This window comes from Corylus avellana, chromosome 4 (assembly GCF_965113065.1).
Source record: "Corylus avellana chromosome 4, dhCorAvel1.hap1.2, whole genome shotgun sequence".
Taxonomy (NCBI): domain Eukaryota; kingdom Viridiplantae; phylum Streptophyta; class Magnoliopsida; order Fagales; family Betulaceae; genus Corylus; species Corylus avellana.
In genome coordinates, this window is record NC_142493.1 from 23,533,277 (window position 1) to 23,556,241 (window position 22,965).

At 35.6% G+C, this 22,965-nt stretch overlaps 3 protein-coding genes across 4 annotated transcripts; 2 read left to right on the forward strand and 1 right to left on the reverse strand.

The window, feature by feature from the left end:
- The first annotated feature begins 478 nt into the window (after positions 1-478).
- Positions 479-2,577, forward strand: CLH2 (chlorophyllase 2). Its single transcript, XM_059591135.2, has 2 exons — positions 479-810; positions 1,776-2,577. Exons 1-2 carry the CDS (start codon positions 541-543, stop codon positions 2,448-2,450), a joined length of 945 nt encoding a protein of 314 aa, XP_059447118.1. The 5' UTR covers positions 479-540; the 3' UTR covers positions 2,451-2,577.
- Positions 2,578-8,515: 5,938 nt separating this feature from the next.
- CLL2 (EPIDERMAL PATTERNING FACTOR-like protein) lies at positions 8,516-9,390 on the reverse strand. The gene is made up of 2 exons (XM_059592264.2): positions 9,181-9,390; positions 8,516-9,104 (listed from the first exon to the last, which is right to left on the reverse strand). The coding sequence occupies exons 1-2, from the start codon at positions 9,290-9,292 to the stop codon at positions 8,851-8,853; spliced, it is 366 nt and encodes a 121-aa protein (XP_059448247.1). The 5' UTR covers positions 9,293-9,390; the 3' UTR covers positions 8,516-8,850.
- A 5,750-nt stretch (positions 9,391-15,140) lies between these two features.
- On the forward strand, positions 15,141-21,717 carry LOC132179045 (protein TIFY 4B). 2 transcript variants are annotated; one of them, XM_088515730.1, is made up of 9 exons: positions 15,141-15,424; positions 15,601-15,731; positions 15,950-16,101; positions 18,337-18,427; positions 18,515-18,680; positions 19,296-19,355; positions 20,753-20,816; positions 20,946-21,157; positions 21,293-21,717. In XM_088515730.1, exons 1-9 carry the CDS (start codon positions 15,307-15,309, stop codon positions 21,307-21,309), a joined length of 1,011 nt encoding a protein of 336 aa, XP_088371856.1. In that variant the 5' UTR covers positions 15,141-15,306; the 3' UTR covers positions 21,310-21,717. The 2 variants fall into 2 exon arrangements, with proteins under 2 accessions (XP_088371856.1, XP_088371857.1); XM_088515731.1 differs by having other exon boundaries at positions 20,759-20,816.
- The last annotated feature ends 1,248 nt before the right edge of the window (positions 21,718-22,965 follow it).

A 22,965-nucleotide genomic window follows, 5' to 3' on the forward strand; every position in this document is an offset into this window, starting at 1 on the left:
CCTCAATGCCTCTTGTTTTGGGTGAAGAGTAAAAGAATTCTTTAGAATGACGTATTGCATTTGCTTCCATGAAAATTCACAGGGGCATTTGTCTTCTATTTATAATAAAATAAAGAATACAACCTTTCACACTCTTAATATTACTACAACTCTATTTACTTATTTAGAGGTAGTTTTTAGATGGGGTGATTAGTTAAATTCCATTTTATAGTAATCGATATAATATCACTGTCTCTCTTCATTGTAGATTTGAGTTTTGAGAAGTAGGAGGATCTGCCTTTGCAGCTCAATGGGATTTGTTCCAATTTGGTGCACACCTTTAAGCCCAAACTCATCTTGCACTCTATATTTTGGGCCAAAACTGAACCCTCAAGAAGAATTGGGCCATTTTCCACTTCCCTACACTTCCAAGTTCAAAGATCTAACCCTCATAGGCTGGCTGAGGCTATAAATACCACACAATCAACTTATCCAGAAAGTAGACTTTGAAGCTTCATACATTTTACAGGGTGATTAAGCTTTGAAGCTTCAAAAAGGGCCATGACTTCTGCTTCTGCAACTGATACCACAAGAAATGTTTTTGATGTTGGCAAGTATGAAACACTGCTTCGAACAGTTGAAACTGGGACTTGCGCCACAAAGTCTAAACTTCCTTTCCCACCTCCAAAGCCGCTTCTGATTGCCATGCCATCTGATGCAGGTGAATTCCCAATTCTTGTCTTCCTCCATGGTTACTTTCTCTACAACTCTTTTTATTCTCAGCTTATCCAACACATCGCTTCTCATGGATTCATTGTCATCGCCCCTCAGGCAAGTCTCCCTCTCTCCCTCTCTCTCTCAGATATGCACAATTTATCTTATCCAAATGCTTTATATATATATATATATATATATATATATATATATATATATGTTGACACACTTGTTCAATCCAATGGAAAAGAATTGGATCTAAGAAGGCAAAACATGTGAATTATTGTGCTTTCATTTTCACTAGACAAATAATTAATGGAAGCTCAATTGTTTCTACCATGTGGCATGTTTTGAGTGTAAATAGTGGAACTCAAAATACCAGAGAGGCTCTCACTCAATCTATTCGAGCTACCTATGCTGGCATCAAATTGCCGTTTTTGTCTTCATTCTTAATTTGAAATCCATGCTGCGGATAATTCTCCTTTCTTTACTTGCTAGAAACGTTTGCCTTGAGTTACTTCCTCCAGTTGCTCACATGATACACCCTTGTTTGCTTTCTCTCTTGGTTTTTTTTTTTTTTTTTTTTTTTTTTTTTTAACTGAAAACCTTATTGGCAATGTTTGCCAATCATTCTTCTTCCGTTTTGATTCTTTACCAGGACTTTCCAATCCATTTGAATCACATTCACATGTCATGTCTCACATACTACAATTGTATATAAGTTCTTGGACACCATTTCAATTCCTTACAAGCCGGTTTTTAAAGATGAGTTATACCTAAGATTTGTATCTCGTCAAATATAGGATTTAATGCAGTTCGTCGAGTATGGGAATCGAGCAGGTTAACGGAGTGAACGACTTATAGATTTGCCATTTATTCCTGAGATTCTTCTAGCCACTCATGTTACTTAACCAGTGCCCTTATGCCTTGATGTAATCCTCATTGTGCTGTGTCTATTTCAAATGAGAATGAGCTGATCAACTATTTGAGCAGATTGCAGTTTGACTAAATCCGAAAAAAAGAAACCCAAAAATATAGTGGAAATTATTGTTAATGACACATTTCTGCTTTGCATTGAACAGTTATACACCGTGGCTGGACCAGATGCAACTGATGACATTAAGTCCACTGTGGCCACAACAAATTGGTTATCAGAAGGACTCCATTACTTGCTTCCACCACATGTGCAGCCAAATATAACAAAGCTAGGACTCGCCGGCCATAGCCGTGGCGGCAAGGCTGCCTTTGCGGTTGCTCTTGGAAAAGCAGCAACTTCTCTAAAGTTCTCTGCTTTAATAGGCATTGACCCAGTTGATGGAATGGACAAAGGGAAACAAACCCCTCCTCCAGTACTCACCTATGTTCCTCATTCATTTGAGCTTGATATGGCTGCAATGGTGATTGGTACGGAATTGGGTGAAATGAAAAAGAATCCTCTGTTTCCTGCTCCTGCTCCAAAGGGAGTTAACCATGAGGATTTCTTTAATGAATGTCAAAAACCAGCTTGTCATTTTCTTGTGAAGGATTTTGGTCATGTTGATATGTTAGATGATGATACCAAGGGGATTAGAGGGAAAGCTACATACTGTTTGTGTAAGAATGGGAAGTCTAGGGAACCCATGAGGAGGTTTGTTGGAGGAATTGTTGTTGCATTCATGAAAGCTTATCTGCTTGGTGATAACACTGACTTGTTGGCTATAAGAGATGGGCCTGAGACTGCACCAGTGGAGCTCAAAACTATTGAATTTCTAGTTTGAACTTTAATTGAAGAAGGCTGCTACAAGAAGAATAGCTATATAGTTGCTGGCAGAAATTCATACTTACAATAAAACTACTATTTACTTTTACAAATTCTATGATGAATTTACCACTCTTTGAAGATGATGAATTTGACCCTCTTAAATTGTTATTATTTTTGTAATGTCCTTTCTAAAGTTCAATTTCTCTCAATTTAATGTATTGAACTTTGAATTTTTTTTTTTTTTTTTTTTTTTTTTTTTTTTTTTTTTCCAATTTTTAAGTACCCAGAAGCAAGAGCTAGCTAGTCTTTTACTTGAGCAAGCCCATAGATGAGGGACAGGATCCCCTTTTAATTTGGGATCCACCTCTTATCCCCTTGAAAGGGATTTGAGCAGGGGGGGTTCTTCAGTTTGGAACAAAAAATCCTTTTCTTATGATCTCTCAATTATTATCCACTAGCCTTTTTTTTTTTTTTTTTTTTTCAAGAAATCTTCTTAAGAAATAGTAATAAAAAAGCGACCAAAGAAGAAGAGAGAAAGTGAAAGAGAAAATAATAAACTATTTTTTGTTGTGTGAACAAAACTTATTTACTGTTCACACTAGAAGAAAAAATTTAGGAAAATTTTCATTTATTTTTCTTGAATTCTCACCATTTTTACAATTTATCTTATAAAGTTTAAAACCTCTCAATTTAATGTATCGAACTTTGAATTTTTTTTTCAATGTTCCAAATTTTCCGTTAAATTCCAACAAAATTTTCAAAATATCCTCATTTGTTTTAAGAAAAAAGAAAGAAAAAAATTGTAAAGGTTAAGGTGTTGGTCCCAAGTTAATGGTATTTGCAAAAATACTCATACTTCAATCTTTGAAAAAAAAATTAGAGTATTTTGAAAATTTTGTTGGGATTTAACGAAAAATTCTAACGGATACGAGACATTAAAAAAAATTAAAAGTTCAATACACTAAATTGAGAGGTTTTTGAACTTTATAAGAGAAATTATTACAAAAATGGTGACCGTTCAAGAAAAGTTAGAGAAGTTTTCCTTAAATTTTTTCTTCTAGTGTGAACTACAAAAAAATAGTTTATTATTTTCTCTTTCACTTTTTCTCTTCTCGTTTGGTCTCTTTTTTATTACTATTTTTTAAGAAGATTTCTTGAAAGAAAAAAATAATTAAATTAAAAAAAAAAAATTAAAAAAGGCTAGTGGATAATAATTGAGAGATTATAAGGAAAGGATTTTTTGTTCCAAACTGTAGAACCCTCTGTTCCAAAAAAAAAAAAAAAAAAAAAAAAAAAGAAAAGAAAAAGAAAAAACTGCTCAAATCCCTCTCAAGGGATAAGAGGGGAGGATCCCAAATGAAAAGGGATCCTGTCCCTCATCTGTAGGCTTGCTCAAGTAAAAGACTAGCTAGCTCTTGCTTTTGGGTACGTAAAGCTGTTGGATCAGAATTAGTGGTTTACAAAAGCTTTTTTTAAAAAAAAAAGAAAAGAAAAGAAAAGAAAAAGAAAACAGAAATTATTTGTAGATTGCTTAATTAATATCTTTAAGAGTGATTTTACTTTTTCGGAATTTTATGAAGCTTTGACGGATTTTGAGTTAAATATTACAAATAAAGTTCACAAGTTCCTATATGAGAAAATGGTGTCTAATGATATGTTAATTAGTAGATGCTAATTAGTAGGTATATTTCTGCCTGGGGAAATATGAGTTATTAGTTCTAACAATAGGTTTGAGAAAATTTCCTCCAACTCAGTCCTAGCACAAAATGTATTTTAGTTAGTCTAACAAATCTGTTAGTTTTTAAGTTGGCTAATTCGGTGTTTAAAAGTGTAATTTCTTTTTGGTTGAAGCTTCATTTGCAAGAACGTTCGCTAGCATCTAAACGGTTGCATTACATAATAAAACCCTAGAGCTTTGTTCGCTGGACCATCTGAATGTGATGTGTTACATAGTAAGACCCAAGAGATTTGTTCGTTGCATGTTCGCAAGTCCGTCTGAACAAGTGATGCCACATCTGAACGAAAGTCAATTCTGTTCGAACATAAGTATGTTGTTGCCGCTTTATGTTTTCCATCTTCAGCTTGAACTTCTATAAAACTTTAATTCTGTTCGAACGAGATTGTCAACTGTCCAAACACTACCGCAAATTTTCCATAATAAGATTTTCATTTCAGTAAAGAAACCTAAGTCTCAATTACCTATATATAGGACTCTATGTAGCCTGATTTTGCTAAGCAATTGAGAGGTCAAATTTTATATTGTGCCAAAAGAGGATTATCAATATTCAAAGTTTCAAAACTATTTTTTCTTAGAGTGTTGATGTGTTTGAGAAGCCGTTTTGTTAATCAACGATAAGAAGTCTATCGGAAGATCTGATAAAGGATAATCACTTTAAGAAGATTGTCAAGCTAGAAGACAAGCGGAAAGCTTGTTGATCTTACAGAGTCTAGGAGTTGCAAGGAGTTGTAAGTGTTCTTGTGTCTGTAATCTGAATTTTCTATTAGCAATTTACTGGATTTGACTGTCTCGATGAGGCTTTACTTTTAAAGAGTTTTCTAAAATGTTTCATTCGTCACCAAAATATATTTGTCTACGTGATTTATTGTTTTACAAATTTTGATGATTGATTGTTGCTTGCTTCTTAATTTTAATTCCGCATTATTTTTTTAAAACACAAATTCATCCCCTTTAGGTGTATTTGGAGTTTAGTTTATATTTTCAAAATCTAACAAAAGTGAAAAAAGAGATAATATTAATTGAATAATTTGAATTTAACTAAACAAACATTTTAACAAAATTTTAAAAGAGCTGGAATTTATCAATGTACTTGTCTACACAAAAATAGAAAATAAATAAATAAAAACAAAAAGGTAAAAAAGATGAAAAGATCACACATTTCTATTCTTTCTTTTCAATTCTTTTTGGCCCTAGTTTGGAGAGTTATTGTATGTAGGTTATAATTGCATATCAAAGGTTCGAAGAATATAGGTCGTGGAGAAGTGAAAGATTGACAAGAGCACTCCCCGAGCAGTCTAAATAACATGAGTCATGACTCATGAGAGCTCGTGGGAAGTGAAAGATTGACAAGAGCACTCTCCCTCCCTCCCTCACTGGCAGCACCAACAACACTGTCAAATCAAATATCACTTCATAATTAAAATCATCTCTTTTTTTCTTTTTCTTTCTCTGATTATCATAAGTGATGAAGAGTGTCAACTGTCATGTGTGGGGGAATGGGCAAACTGACTCTACCTTCAGGTTTAAAATATACACACATTTCTGGACCATCGGCCCATCCTTCTCATCTCTTGGTTCAACTTGCCCCCACCTAATTCAGAATTTCACACTTTTTTAATTATTATATAAATTATTATTACTAATATAGAAATTATTATAAATAAAAATGTCAGGCCTCGTGAAGGAGCAGCTTATCAGACTATCAGTTACTACAACATCTATGGCATTTTTCGTGGGTGTCGGGGGAATTGGAATTTTGAGATAATTCTCTCTTTGATTTTCTTTTTACCCTCATTTAATACCAAAAAAACACACTGCTACGGCTAAGTTTTCAGCCTCAAAGTCTGCAGCAGGAGCTCATACCCCTTATGGGGGCATATAGGGTGTGAACTACTATATATACTCATAGTTTGGCCAATTTTCAATAATTTTTAGGTTTATTCACAGTGTTTAATTGTATTGAAGAAGTGTTTGTTGGCCAATCCCACTCATATTTTTTTGTTTTTCTTTTGGCTTGACCTGACCACACTAAAATTATCAAGATTGATTTGTCGCTTCATACGTCATTTTTCAGCCATGCATTTTATATTTACAATAAGTCTCCTTCGAAGAACAGCTAACTAACATCTTTACGAAATCTCATTCATTGGGACAGTTCAGTAATCGTATTTTCAAACTTAAGTTGATTTCATCATCTAAAGTTTAAAGGGGGTGTCACTATGTATAGTATGTTATCATTAGTTACCTTATTACCATATTTGTAATACAATATTTTCATACTATTCTCAACATACTATGGTAATTAATATTTACTATCATGTTAGTTGTTGGCCTCATTCAACTATAAATAAATATAGATGTTGACACATAAAAATACAAGCTTTCTTTTCTACAATTCTATTTTATTTATGTTGTACTTTTTCTTCAATAATTTTTCCCCTCCCATTGCAAGTATATATATGATCACCAAAAGAAAATGTGAGGCTAGTAATAACTACTAAGTGCATTATTGGTTTACACAAGTTACCACAACAAGCCACTTGTTGACAAACGTAGGAACTATTCTTTCTCAAACTAGGAAAATAGAGCTCGCTTGGGTTAGCTTGAAAGTAATGCTATAAGTCTTTCTATAATCTTTTTAGAGTTATTTTAAATGTGATGTGGCTTTTAAAATTACACATAGATCAAAATTTAATACATCACATCTCAAATTTAACGGTAATTTTAAAAGCCACATTATATTTGAGAGGATCATAAGATGACTCTAAAAAGACTTATAACATTACTCTTAGCTAAAGGCTTTGGAACGAACCTGCTTGCACTGATTACAGGTGTCTTCTTCTAGACTTTCCTTGGCTTAGCCCTAAGGCAAAGGAAAAGGATTGTCTCCAGTATCCTAAGGCAAACACAGTTTCTGGAAAAAAATCTTAAAAATATCTTGTTATATGCATATATACGGGTGAAGTAAAACAGCACACGACGTGCCACGCGCGCCTGTGCAATTTTTTTTTTTTAATTATAAAAAAAAAAAAAAAAAAAAAAAAAAAAAAATTTGCACAGGCGTGCGTTGCACGCTGTGTGCTGTGTATCACGTCTCGCATATATACACACACGAGTTTATTGTGTTTATCTCGATAGGAATCTAAATTCTGACTAGCATGAATGCAATAAGGTAATAATTGAATGTAATTGTAACGAAATGTGCATATGATGATTAATTTAGCCGGTTGCTATCTTTTTTCACTTTGGTTAACTCATCTACAAAATTATCTAATTAAGTTGAGAAGAAGATAAACGGAAGAGATTAATTGTGTCTATTAATCTATCGAGGCATGACTATAGTAATATCTATTTGCTAGAAGCCGCACAAGAATGACCTAGAGTTTATACGGTGAAAACTACAAACGCTTTTTAAAATTTGACTGATTCATAATCTGACTCAGTTTCACTCGAACATAAATGAAAACTAAAATAATTTACACTAAATAGACATAAAAAAATTTCATTATCATAGTGTGTACCTAACCATTTTAAAAACTAATATCTCTCACTGCTCATCTCTCTCTCTCTCTCTATATATATATATATATATATATATAAAGATTAAGATAATGTTACGCATGAATGGCGTAAGCTAAGAGTACCATCCTCGTCAGAACGAACAAAGTAATTACGGGCAAGCGAGGAGGGCATATTTGGAAACAAACAATAACGAGAGACTTTTGAGGTACGCTACGTAGGAGAAAAAAATGGATTTCCGTAGAGAAATGAATGCTGTCGACTGTCGTATCTCTCATCAGCAGCGAGAGCGATCGAGGGATCGGAGAGATCGTATAGAAAGAAAGAAAAAAAGAAAAAAAGAAAAAAAAAAAAGAAAAGGAAAAGACAGGTGGGGGCATAGGGAAAACCAGCCAACAGATTGCAGAACAACAACAACGAAACAAACAAATGTCATGTCCTTTGTTTTTCTCCTTTGATGCTCTTTCTCAATAGTTGTCAATGGGGCATAATATTTACATATTACATATTACAAATAAATAATAGAAATGGATAGATCGCGGTAATTGTCTTTTAACATATATATCTATCCTCTGGATTCACACCATTTCCCCCATTCCTCCCTTCTCTGCGTGCATTGCCCCCAGCAAAGATTATCCATCATTTATCACTTTGCACTATTTAGAATGCAGTAGGATATCGTGCAATAATGTTGCAGTACATGGACCATACTAAGAAATACTGAGGATTATTTCCTCACCCACTTAAAATAGCATACAAATAAGATTGAAACATTGTACTTTTGCACTCTCTTCATTAATTACTTTCTCCTCTAACAACATATATCTTAACTAATTACACGTTTAACTTCCATTTTTGAACTATCATATATAATTAAAGTAACACATGAGAAAGGAGAGGGAGGAGGGAGGAGGGAGGAGAGAGATCGATCCCTCTCCTCTCGATAATATCACCTAAATTCTTACATTCCCAACGTTCTCAGCAACAATAATTATAATTATAATATAAAAGCCTAGAAAAGAAGCACGCATGAGAGGAGAGCAATCTAGCTAGTTAAATTATTACTTGAAGAAGAAGAAGAAAAAAGAAAGAAAGAAAAAAAAAAAAACTGATATATCTACTTGTTTCTTTCTCTTCATCTGTGTTTGTTTTGTTTCTTTCAAGGCATAAAGAGCTTCTTCCCGCACTGGCACCGCCAAGCTTCAGGGTAGTACTCAAGGGGGGTGGTGAGGCCAGGGTGGATCGGCACGTGCACAGGATTACAAGGCGAGCATCTACCGCACTTGGATCGGCACGAGGGTGGCGACGACCCGAGACCAAGCGGCGTCCTCCGGGTCAACCCGAATATTGCTCTTGATTCTGCTTCTTCACTCTTCTCTCTCAACTCTCGCTGCTGCTGACTACTAGTACTACCTGGGAAACAAACAATAATAATGAGAAAGAGTACTGGATATTGATGAAAAGGGTTTGGTGGGTTTTGTGTGCTTACCGAGGTGGGAGAGAGAGATGGCTGTGGCAGTGGCGAATAAGAGAAATATTGTTAGGGCGGTGAGAGTTTGTATAAGAGTGTGACGGCGGCGGCGGTGGCGCAGTACGCCCATCGCCGAGCAGTTAGCGACAAAAGCCTGATGAGTGATATTGAGCACCAATAAATATGGCTCAGGAGTGAAAAAGATATTGCATTTGAAGGAGAGCGACGCTGCTATTATTATTATTATTGCACTTCTTGCGTGTGAGCGTGTGACTGTGTGTTTGTGTGGGTGTGGGTGCTTAAGTCCAAGTCAAAGACACCTACCAAAAGAGAAGAGAAAGAAAGAGAGAGAGAGTTTTGTTTTATTGCTTGGCGAAAGGGTGGGGTGGGAGTGGACCTACTATGCCCTGAATGATTTGATGGCCATGGCTATGGGGATGGAATGCAGCAGGCCATGCAAGCTGGCTAGTTACCAAAATGCCATTTAGTTTCGAGATGTGAGAACTTTATGCTATTTGAATGATAATGAGAATTTGGTGGTAGAAGGAGAACGAGGGGGAAAAAAAGAGAGAAGAAAAACACATTTGTAGTAGGCTCCATAGGATATGTGTTTGAATATCTGTCGTTCCAACATTGTCCTGTGACTCTTATGGTTAATTTTCTTCTTCATATGATATGGTACACTTGGTTTGCACCCGCTAGGCCCGGACCAACATATACCCGTTTTGTGGGATGATTAGCCCTTGACCCACCAATCCATTTGGGCAATTGCATAGAGAATACAGTAGGAGTGTGCAACACCCAATCCGCTCTCTTACCTAAAAAATGGGAGCCCACGATGCAGTCGGCAAACTTTTTAGAAAGCCCACGACGGAAAGGTACGAGAACACAACTCTTCTCCGTTTGATGGAGCAGTTTGGCTTTAAATGTTGCTTGTCCTGCAACATATCGAGATAGGTTATGAAAACACCTCTTGCTATAACCGATGAACCATCCTTACCAATTTTCATATTTTAACTACCCACTTTTCTAAAACACTTACATTCAGCTCCTCAAATTAGGAATCAACTTTCACTATTTCATATTCCTTCTCCTACATTCATATGTTTAAAAATTTGTGTCATATTTTTTACAATTTGTTTTTCTTCCTATCCAAGCAATTTGGAGATTTTGTTTGCGAAATCGAACAACCGTTGTTGTGGCTTGTAGGCAATGGGGAAAATTGGTAACTAAGTTGGGGATAACTGGATTTAAAAGGTTTGCTGCTTCAACTTTAATATGTGATCCGGCGATTTTTTCATGTAATCAACTTCTAGTCCTAGTAATTTTTTTGATCTTTCTTATCTTTTTTTGTTTTTAAATTAGGTACTGTTTATATTTGTTTGCTTGCCGAGAAAATGCATTGAATTGAAGTGGTAGTATTAAGGTGAGCTAGCTTACTACTTCGAGTTTGTGTCTTATTAGAGTTTCAAATGTCAAGTCCTGTTGACCCAATGGTACTATCATTGTCACATTGTAAAAGGTTAAAAAAAATAATATTGTTAAAGATTATCAGGAGGATAGTTTACAAAAATAAAAAATAAAAAATAAAAAAGAAGAAAAAGAACTAGTAGGCTGTAGGCCGTTGGTGCTAGGAAATAGAGAAATGATGGAAAGGGAAAGCGGGACAAAAGTGTAATAGTACCAAAAGTAGGGGGGTTTTCAGGTAGATGGTATCAACACTCGTGCGGGTTTGGTTCGTGTGGGAGAAATAGAGGGAGCTGTCTTGTACGGGACCAACATCTGAGTCAAGCTCAAACCCAATCCCACCATTATTGCTGCTCTCTAACGTGGGTGTGTACGATTCCCTTATGTTGAATACCACCATGTCCCACACCCACAGCTTCACATTGTTATTTGGATCCTCTTCTTGTTTTTTTTTTATTCCAGGGTATATATATATATATATTAGGAGTAATTATTTTTTACCCTCATTAATTACAGTGTTTTTACATTTTTCTTCTATAAATTATTAATTATAACATTTAACCTCATTAAATTACTATCTTATAATAAAAAGTTCAATTCCGTCCGTCAAAGAGATTAAAATTGACGATCAACGATTATGTGCAAGTTATATGTCAAATTGACGAACAACGATCATGTATAAATTATGTATTTTTTCTTTTCTTAAATTTTTTTTTTTTTTTTAAAAAAAAGGACTATTTTATCTTTTTATATATATTGTGCTAATCATTTCCTTTGAAAGTTGAAACGGAGGAAATCCATTCAGTAAAATTAAAGTATAGGAGGGTTCCATTAAATGAGGCCCGTACGATCTTTCCTGTAAGTGAGGGCCTGGATTGATGGGTTTTGGGTTTGGTAGCATTTAAGGCAGTCACTGTTTTTTTCTTCTTTTTTTGGGTAATTTCTTTGAAATTTGAGGCAAACACACGTACCTACTCCGAAGAGATAATGGTTGTCTGGCTCACTACTGTGGATTCCAACAGTCTGGAGGGAGGTTTCATGTTTGGTTCACGCCAAACCTCCTTTTGGTGTCCAACCAGCCACAAGGACACCAAAATTCAACAGTATACTACTATATCCAAACACTAATTTTAAAGACTACTATATCGGTTTGTTTTTTTTTTTAATTAAATAAGAAAAATAATTACAGATTCATTACTCTTGATTAGAAAGGAAAAGAGACTCAGAGAACAAAAAACCAAAAGAGGGTCGACTCTCCAATAATATTATAATAGACCCAAAATAAAATAAAACAGTACAAAAATATATACAAAGATTAAAAAATAAGTCAAATAAATGACCAAATATTCTTAAAAAGCCACACGAAGCGGTTACATAAGCAAAATGGATACATAAGCTAAATCTATTGTTTTTAGATCAAGCATGTAAGAATCATGCAAACCATTATATTTTATTTTCTGTATAATAATAATAAATTAATTAAAAAAAAAAATAGAGAGAAAGAAATAAAGTCGAAAGCGTGGGTTTCAGACTTCAAAGAATGTAAAGAATTAAAACGTAGGAAGAGAAAAATAACTTTTTTTGGGGGCTTTAATGAGCCGAACAGAGATATAAAAATATAGGAAGAGACAACAAGTTAGGCCCAAGACGGCCGGGCCTGGCCTCAAAGAGACAAGAGCTCCTTCCAAAACCCATTTTTCATGCAAATTTAATTTCCTTTTTTAAAAAAAAGACTGTAAAACTTAATAAAACATACAATCTAAATGTGAACATATTTAAAATTAAAAAGGGTCATAGTCATTAAATATGCATATACTATTCATGTCATGCAAGGGCGAATCTACCTTAAATAGTCAATTATGAGTGTTTCACCCTCCTAAACGGTTAGATTATTTGGCTTTCTACAGTTGTACATGTCTATAATAAACTAAAAAACTTTTGTATTAGAAAGGGAAGTTATTTTTAAAAATTTTATAGACATCTAACTTTTATATATAATCATGACATATAACTTAGATGACATTAATTTTAAGACTTGTCTCCTTTTTATTTTACATAAGCGCGTGTGCACACACATAGATTGACTATATGTATTTATATAATTATTTAGGAAAATTTTCACATACCTCTTCAAACTATTACTCATTGTGTTAATTTTGATTAGCTTCTACAAAAATGTGAATTTGCATTTTTGTAATGTGTTGCCTCCACATGGTTAGGTTATTATTATTGTCGATGGTCTTTATAAGTTTTCACATATTAAGAGATTGAAAATAAATTATCTACAATAACAATAAACAATGGAAAAGCTAATGATGTTGCCATTAGGATTTTACTTTGGAAAAAAAAAAAAAAAATTGTTTGTTGGGGGAGAAATGTTACTTTTTTTTTTTTTTTTTTTTACATTTCCGCACAAGAGGGAAGAAGGGGATTCAAATTAGTGACTTCCACTTCATTAGGCGTGGTCCTAGCTGATTGAGCTATGTCTTTGAGACGGGAGAAATGTTTCATGTGTGCTGTTATGTGCATATAACAAATTGTTGGTACAAAATGAAATTTGTGAGATTGGGCATATTATTGATATGTAGTGTTGAGGAAAACAATTGTGCAATTGTCTTTAAAGAAACATAAATATTGAATTGTGGACATGTCAAAAAAAATATTGAATTTGTGTAATTTTATCAAGAGCCAGAAGCTACTATAAATATTGAATTTGTTCTTAAAGTTTTGCATGAATTGTATGATAAGTATGTGGAAGGATCATAATCCAACAATTATGGAAAATAGTGAATAAGAAAATGCTCGGGAAGGTTCTTCTAGTCGTTGTTACCAATGCTAATGGGAGAAGTGTTAAGGAATAATTCCACATTACATGTGGACAAGATTTTGGGCATACTTATAAGGAATGAGCAATCCTAACTATCTTATTGAACAGGTTTTATGAGATGAGTTAGGTCTATAAATTTTTTTATGGTATCAAAGCCTACCACAGGACGAATGGAACCCACACTATTTACTCCGTGACAAGAAATAATCTCACATTACTTGAAAACATTACCACAGGACGAATGGGGCCCATAAATTTCTTCAAGAAGTGTTAGAAGAACTGGTAGTAGGTTAATGTTTCGGTCTTTCGCAGGAAGTGTTGATAACATTTAGCCTAGTTGAACTGATTTGGATATATATTTGGAGGATGACGTTTTTAAAGTTTTGCATGAGTTGTATGATAAATATGATAATAATAATATTTTTTTTTTTCTCAATCTTCTCTCTCACTCTACTTCAACAAAGCGTTCTCGATTTTCTTGACTAAGCCATGGAATCAAAGTCCTTTCACATTATATGTAATCGAAGCATATGAGGATTTGACTTAGTCGAAGACTCTAAACCAAGCTGCTTTTCATGACAAACCTAAATCCAAATCTTTTCACTTTTTATCTCTACAATTTTTGTTTCACTCTATATACAATTTTTGTTTCACTCTAAGAGAGAGGTGCAGATGAGAGAGAGGGAGGTGCAAAGATCGAAGAGATAGAGAGAGAGGCGCGAATGAGAGAGGGAGGCAAAGAGGAGAGAGAGAGAGCCGCAGCCGCGCAGAGGAAGATGAAAGAAGAAAGCATAAAATGAAAGAAGGAAGAAGAAGCTGCGCATAGGAGAGAGAGAAAAAGAGGAAAGAAGAAAGAAAAAAAATGAAGAAAAAAGAAGAGGCAGCTTGAACAAAGATGGGTTATTGTTTGTGGGTAGTAGGATTTTAAGTTTAGGGTTATTGCGGGGTGGGACCGGGCGAGAAAGGATAGGTACCTAGAATTTTAAAAAAAATGCTATTTACAACCTGTTCCGCTCTGAGCGAGTATCCTAAAATTTGACTTGTATTCACTTTTTTAGCGAGGAAAATAGAGCGAAGTGGGGCGGGTGGGTCGGATATTGCGGATGTGTCGGGTATTTGACCACTCCTAAATGTTAGTGTTGAAAATAGTGGAAATGAGAAGATTTGGAAAGATGCGAAGGTAAACGCTAGAAGCTAAAGGAGGTCTGATGGGTCATTGACTGTCCGTAATGACCGACCCGCGTGCATGAATTGATGCACATCACATACAAGTCCCCACTTTTCACACACAATTTGCATCAACAACAAGAAGTGCCCCACAAGTGGGGATTTGAAGAAATCCCAACGATTTAATTAATTATATTTATATATAAATTATATTCTAATGGTGGGTGGGGGGGGGAAGGAAGCCTCGTTGACAAAGGTAAGATATTTTTCACCACTTTTCCCCAAAACAAAATACCAAGCATTCACTTCAACTGGATTAAGGTTTTGTGAAATAAATAATTAAAGACCCTCACTGCTTAGTCCATAATAATTGAGACAGCTACACTACGTGGCAGCCTAGGGTGCATCCTAGCTTCTAAAAAGCCCCTAGCAAAGAGGAGAGACGCCGCGCCCTCTCTCTCTCTCTGTCTCTCTCTCTCTCAAACCCCCCTTCCGCCCCCCCCCCCCCACCCCCCAACACACACTCACTTACTCTCTCTCTCTCACTCGCCCTTTCTTTCTTTCGCTCTCTCACAACACAATTACACACTATCTCCCACTTTTCCCAACACATTAACCCCCACACCGAGCCGAAAATTACAGGGGCTGTGCGCCCGGCGAGATCCTCGCCGCAATCCGAGGCCATGAACGCCGCCACGACGTCGTTCCGGTCCATTCTCGACAAACCCCTCAGCCAGCTCACCGAGGAAGACATTTCCCAGCTCACCCGCGAAGACTGCCGCAAATACCTCAAAGATAAAGGTTCTTCTTTTCCACCTTTGCCCCTCCTCTCCCTCTCTATTTTCTGCTACCCCCTCCCTCTCTCTCATTCTCTCTCTCTTTCTCTCTATATATGTGTGCGCATATATATTTTATATGTATGATTTAAGTAATATTTTTTCTTTTTTAAAGAAAGGGAATGACACGTGTCCGTACAGGAATGCGAAGGCCTTCCTGGAACAAATCGCAGGCGATCCAGCAAGTGATTTCCCTCAAGGCTCTGCTGGAGCCGAGCGACGACGATTCCGGCGCCGGAGCTCTGCGCAGGGCCGTCGTTTCGCAGCCGCGCGTGAGTCTCACTCGCTCTTACCCTCCCCCCCCTCCCCTGTTTGGTTCCCGAGAAAAATCTTTGGAAAAAAGTTTCTTACTTTGACCGAAATCCTCCCTCGCTTTTTATAATAGTAGCTAAGATTTTCTCAACTACCAAGTAGAGCTTTTTGTTGTATAGTTTAACAATGTGAGTAAATGCTGATAACACGTTTTGTGAATCATTAATTATATGTGTAGATGACTTCGAATTCGGTAGATTCCGTTAAGGAACCGAGTCCTGATGTCCAGGTTTCGGTTTCGGTATCGGCGGAGGAAAAAAGGGACACGCCGATATCGGCTCCTTCGGGGGATCGACCGGCCGAGATAGAGAACAATGCGATCAGTCCGAGGTCTGGTCTTCAACGCTATGTATTTGGTTTACGGTTAATGTGCTCTGATTAGCTCATTGGAGCTTTTACTAGGAAGTTGTTGAATGGTGTTAATTTAGGATCTAAGTTTGATTGTTCAATGTGGTTGTGAGTTTATGTTTTTTTTTTTCGTTGTTTCACGTTTTTTTTGGTGTAACCGGAAAATGCATGTCGACAGAATGGTAACCGAACTTTGAATGATACTTTGAGGTGTGTTTTTTTTTTTTTTTTTTTTTTTTGAATAAAAACGTTTGAGGTGTTTTGACTTAACAAGATGTGCATGATAAAGTTTCAACAACAGCCACTCCGGTGGTTGTTGGTTGAGTTTCTCGATAAAGAAGACCAAGTCAAGGGTTGTGGACTTGGTGTCGAGTGTATCCTAACCTACATTGATAACAAATAGAATATATTTGAACTTTTTTCAAACGCTGTTTAGAGGGAAATATAACTTGGAAGGTGATCTGAAGCGATGGTAGATATAGAAAGCAACTCTATATTGGTTAAATCTGTTTTTGTGCTCAATAAGAAGGGAAGAAAGTGGAGGAGATTTAGAAGCACGAGCTTGTAAGCATGCTTAGCTGCTGAATGGGTGTGACAGGATCATTGAATGAGCCAAATTCCTAATAATAGAACCAGTTTCAGCAGACTCTTTTCTTTTTTTCTTTTTCTTTTTTCAAATTGTATTCATTAGTTATTATACACTTGATACTCTTCTATTCCCTTAGCAGCATGCATCCCTAGTTTGCAATGAAATGGACATTTTTGTGTGTATCCCTCCCTATGTAGACCATAGTGATATAAAACTGTCATCTGTTGATTAGTCGTTGATTGTATCGAGCAAGCCATAGCATGAAGAGGGACTTAACCAACAGTCAAACTGTGTGGATTTTTTTTTTTTTCCGTAACCTTTTTCAGTTAGTTGACAAAAAACCTTTGCAACATGGAAGCTGCTTTAAATTTGAATTCAACTCTTCCAGGTTTAATTTTAGTGAACCATCCATATTAGTGCAATATCTCACCCCATTGTCAATTCCTTATCTGAAAACCACATTTTGGCCTTAGTTGTTTATATTTCTGCTAGAAAATGGTTTATAATCAGCAAAAACTAGTTTTGAATTGCTTATAATGACTGAATTCCTTTATTCATATTCTCTTTTATGGTCAAGAATGGGGTTGGGTTTCACAGTATGATAAGGGCTTTTCCACACCCTGGAGCTTGAATACTTAACTTTGTCATATATTTCTTTCTTTTCTTTCTCTGCTTCCATGTTCTCCTCTTCTGTTGCAAATTGCGAAGATCTCTATTCGCCAAATAGTATTTTAGCAGGTGAAATTGTAGGAAAGAATGGATGCTTTTTTCTTCTAGTGCTTTCAAGACAAGTAAAAGCAATAGTTTTTTTTTTTTTTTTTTTTTTAATTTAAAATTTTGAGTTAATGGCAGTTTAAAGTCATCTAATGATTAGCTGGGAGGATGTGAAAGCACAAAACCAGAAATCACCTTGTTTTGCACTTGATGAATGACATCTAATTGTGAATGCTGCTTTTCACTTTGAGAGTGTGTATTTTTCTTGATTACATAACTATGATGTTATAAGCATATATAAAGTTTTAGGAAAATTGCAAAATTAGTTCCTATGGTTTACTTGATTTGCAATTAGCTCTCTGTAGTATCAAAATGAACTTAGAGGTTCTTGAGGTATGCCAAAAAATTAATTTAATCCCTACAGTCAAAGTATGTCCACTAATTTAACAAATTCCATTAATATGACATTAACTTAAATATGACATGTATTATAATTTTATTGACTTTGACATGTCACACTATTGTAATCCATTAAGTCAATGGACGGAATTTGTTTGTAGAGAGTTTGGCATAACTCAAGGACCTTGGAGTTCATTTTAATACCACATGGAGCTAATTGGAAATCAGGTAAACCACGTGGACTGATTTTGCTTTTTCCCAAAGTTTTATATAACAAGCACAAATTCTATGACTGCTTTCTGTAAAAGAGTGGCATAACCTGTGTATAGTTTTCATTACTTATCAAAAAAAAAAAAAAAAAAAACCTGTGTATAGTTTAGAGAAATAGGCACTAATTTACATATACTATGGGTGGCGGAATTCGGGCTACATTTCATCCTAGTTAAATAGCCAATTTTTCTGCTGGTGATTTTTAGTAAGTATTAGAAAAGAACTATTTGAAAATGTGGCCACAGGAGCCCGTGTGCAACAAATGGGTCAGTGGGACAAATGACGATTTTCTACTGTGGCAAGGTGAATGTGTACGATGGAGTGCCACCTGAGAAGGTAATAGACCTTCCTCTTTGCTTGGATACCTGGAGGTAACTCCAGTCATCTGTTGGTCTTCCATTACAACCATATCTGGATTTGCAGGCACGGGCAATCATGCACCTTGCAGCAAGTCCAGTTCAGTTGCCTCAGGATGATACTCTAGGTAGAGCTGCATCTCTTTGGTCCGTTCCATGCCATTTACAGGCAGCGTGTGAAAAAGATCGCGTTATTCCTACTAGTCCCGCAATCGCACATATCATGCAAGCAGGTAACTTTTGGGAACAGTATGCTAGTTGACTGTTTGAATGCTATAATGTTGGAAGGCTATGGATTATCTTATCTCAGTATTGCTTCAGCTGTACTTGAAACCATGCTAAGCTGTATTTGGTGAATGGAGAAGTAGATCCTGCAAACGGTCTAGGCATCTCCCTCTCTCATATTTGGAAATGGAGGACATAACTAACTTCTTTTTTCCCTTGCTTTTGCATAATTTGTATACTCCAAAGTGAAAATGACTCAATTGTCTGAAGTTATTTTCAATGATATAGGCTAGCTGTGCTTGTCTTGTTCATTGATTAGTTTCATACTATGCATTGCTCCAATGCAAATTGAACCTAAAATGGGTCAATTTAGAGTTTGTAGATCAATTTCCTGGATCTTCTTTTCAAAAGTTCCGAACAATGCCTAAAGTTCATTGAGTTTTGCATGCATTAATAATGAGTCAATTTGGAAAGGCTGACAGAGTGGATATATGTCATTGGATTTTAACATTATAATAGTTCAAACTCTTTCGCAATTGACAATATTGAAATACTTGTCCTAAAAAGGGTAACTTTGAGATATTGGTTGCTAGGTAACTGGTGAATTTGATTTGATTTTACAGAGAAGATGACAGAATATTCTGAGCAGTATAGGGAGAAAGGGAACACTTCTCGTGACCCTGGTAAGAAACTTCAGTTTGCTTTCAATTTTATAGCGTGCTTAATTTGCATATAATTTTCATGGCTCTCAGTTAGGGAGAAAAGATAATAGATGTTGGTAGTTTTACATAAAGAAATGGTTATTGCAGTAATATTAAGGCGGCCAAGGATATATATATATATATATACACACACACACACACTCAGCCCATGTGTGTTCAAATGGAGTATATCCAAAAAGCAAAACTTGGGTGCTTTTGTAAAGTGTTGATCGGCCATTATGGTAGTGTAAAGAGTATTTCCTCAACCGAGACCCAATCTTTATAGGAATAGATGTTAGAGTTTTTCTCTAGACCTTGTCCAGACCCCATAGGCCGAGTTAGAATCCTAATTGCTGCTTGAGTGGGCATTGCCACCAAATTGTGGTGAAGGACGATTGTCTTACTGAAACCAATATCCTCCTCTAATGAGCTTCACGAGTGCGTTGCGGGTCTATTGGGCCACAGGGCCAATTGTGAGACTCTGTAGCCCCTTTTAGTAGAGTAGAGTGGTCCTGTTTTTGGTATTAAACTAAAAAGCATTTATAGAGCATTTCAAAGTTCTTTTCATGTTTTTGAAAAGAATAAGCAAGATAAAGCAATAAAATCACGTTCTTGTGACACTCATTTGCGTCAAATATATTTGAATGACATGACAAGTTACACAACATGCTCGCGCACACGCACATATGTATATATAAGATGAGCATTAGCACTTTAGTTTTCTGCCACCTAAGCATTGTAGGCACCACACTTAAACTACCCTCACAGCTACTTAAACTGTTAGCACTAATGCCGTGATGACCTCCATCTCTTCCATCATTGTGTTCACAATTACCTCACCTTTGTTCATGCCATACCCCTTACATTCATCCTGCTTTTCATTGTATATTGTTAGAATATGAATTAAATGATTAAATTTACTATTTTTTATCAGCTTGTGTTTTTTGGACAATTAGTAATTTAACGTGGTATTAGAGTAGAAATCCTAAGTTCGAACTCTCTATAGTTCACCCTCAATTTATTGAATATTTCATGTGATTGGGCTCACTTATCAAGAGAGAATTTTAGCTCACACGTGAGGGAGAGTGTTAGAATATTAATTAAATGATTGAATTCACAATTTTCTATTGGTTTAAACTTTTAAGACAACTGGTGATTTAACATATACCATGGTGCTTCCATTTGAAATATTCTGTTTACATCTAACGCTTGAATAATTTGTAAAGACCTAAGCACGTCACTTTGACAGATACATTTAAAAGGATCTTGAACTTTGCCTTAATGAGACCTCTTTGTATGCTATGGCTACTGTGCTTAATAGTATATGGGACTTATCAGTTGTTTATTTGCCCTCTAAACTTTTGGTGGTCTTTCATAAGATGTAGAGGGTCAGGCGAACAGAAAAGTCTCACTGCAGAGATATCTCGAAAAACGGAAAGACAGGTAACTAGTCTGAATAAAGAATCTGTCACTCCATGACATTAATAACCTTGTATCATTCTGGGATTCTTTTCGAGCCTTCGGTCTCATCGCATATCGTTTTCTTTCTTTCCGTACTTATGTTCCTTTAAGGGGAAGATTAAAGAGCAAGAAAAGTACGGGATTGATTACATCGAGCTTGGAAACTTATTTGAACCATCAAGTAAGGACGCATACCCCAAATGGGAAATCAAGCCGGAGTAACACGAGCTCTCCACCCCAGCATGGCCTGCCGCAAGCCATGAGTAGCTCTGTCGACAATCAGCTAAAGAGTGCTGGTCTTGCCGTTGATCTCAATGACAAAGGTAAGCTACATAGTTCTTTCTCTGCTTGACCGGGTATAAGACTAATAACCATCTGGAAGTGTTGATCAAAATAAAATCTGTTACTTATGAACTGATTGTCCTTCATTTATGAGTAATACATTCGCTGCACTGCAGATGTCCAAGAATGCTGAGTTGGAACCACTTTCTAGGTCAGATGGAGTTGGCAATTAAATAGAGAGCTCTACTTCTTTTGATAACCACTATGCCAAATATGAAAGAAGGGAAAGAGGCAACCAACTTGATAGCCTCCTACGGGCCTGCCTTTTGCATGATTTTGGGCTGGCTCTGCAAACAGTGAAGTTTTTACTGTCTATTTCTGGAGACACGGCTTGGAGAATCCTCTTTTATAAATGGTATGAGTTTACTCACCTGATCAATTTTGTAATATCAAGAATCATTTAGCCATCCTTAGGAATTTCTCTTTTTCGAGAGTAAGATTTGGTAGTTGAGATTAGAGCCGAAAGCAGCTATTTTCTGTTCATCATGTAAAGGTATGCTATCTTTTGCTATGCTAATGGCTTATTCTACAAGTTGAAGTAGTTGTATTCTTTTTCTGATGATTAGGGTTACAGAAAGTAGTAGTGACCATGGCGGTCCTAATAGGGGTGTTATTACTAGGAGGTGCTGATGGTAGTGATAGTTTTGAATCCTACCATTTTTTTTTGGTTTTTGTTATGGGTTATTGACACGTCTTCCTCAAGAGGTGTTATATCATTGTTTCCAAAATTTTGAGAAAAACTTGAGTAATCATTGTCATACGACTGCCATATAATTTGATTATATAGTAAAACACTTATAAAAAAAAATAAAAAAAATTCAAAGGTTAATTTTTACTGCCACATTATCCTAACTGTATGTCTACCTTATAGCAGTTTACTAAATAATATTACTTAACTTTTTTAGTGTTCTCAAATTTTGCCCTGTTCTGGGAAATTATTCATCCTCAAAGTGAAAAAAACCAAAACCAAGAAAAAACCGATTTTAATGACCCTTATATGCTGTCTGGCTGTGGGGTCTCGTTGCCAATTTGCCCATTATTGCATTTGAAAAGTCATTTTGGGCCATGGCATTTAAAATGTTGAATGTGGAATGTGATAGAAAAAGCGTATTTTTATCGCCATGGGAATTGAAAAGGTGTATGGGACCACCATCATTTTTGAAAGCGTATCAACCAAGCGCTAGTAAGCAATTTTATTTTATTTTTTCTTTATTGTCTTTCAAGGTAATTTTAAGTGATTAAAAAAACACTAGAGTGAGGGTTCGAATACCACAATGAAAATTCACAAACCTAATTAGTATTAGCAGTCTTCAGTCTTATTGATGTTTTAATGAGGTTAGGTCAGGCTTTAGTTTAATTGAAGTTTAAGGAGCATTTGCGGTTTTTACTATTTAGACTTTCTTTGTGCAAATTTCAATAAGTAAGTTCTACTTTGGTCAGCTACGTAGAGTACTATGGTCAGTTAGGTAGAATAGCTACTATGGTCACTACTGATGCCTTTTTGAATTAAATTTATTTATTTTTTTAAAAATCCTGTTTAGTTCAAAAGTAAAGTTTACTTTCATGTTTAGTTAGAAATTAAAGTTCACATAAGCATTATAAAATTAAATTAGAAAAATAAAATAAAATTGAAGCACAAATTCATGGTATTTGTTCCTACTTTTTTTTTTTCCTCCTAAGGGAGAGCTGGGATCCATTGAAATCTCGCATGTTACGATTTAAGCAATTTGGTAAATATTTACTTGCCTCTTCCGCTCATCTAGAATCTCGAACATCTCAAATTCTTGAT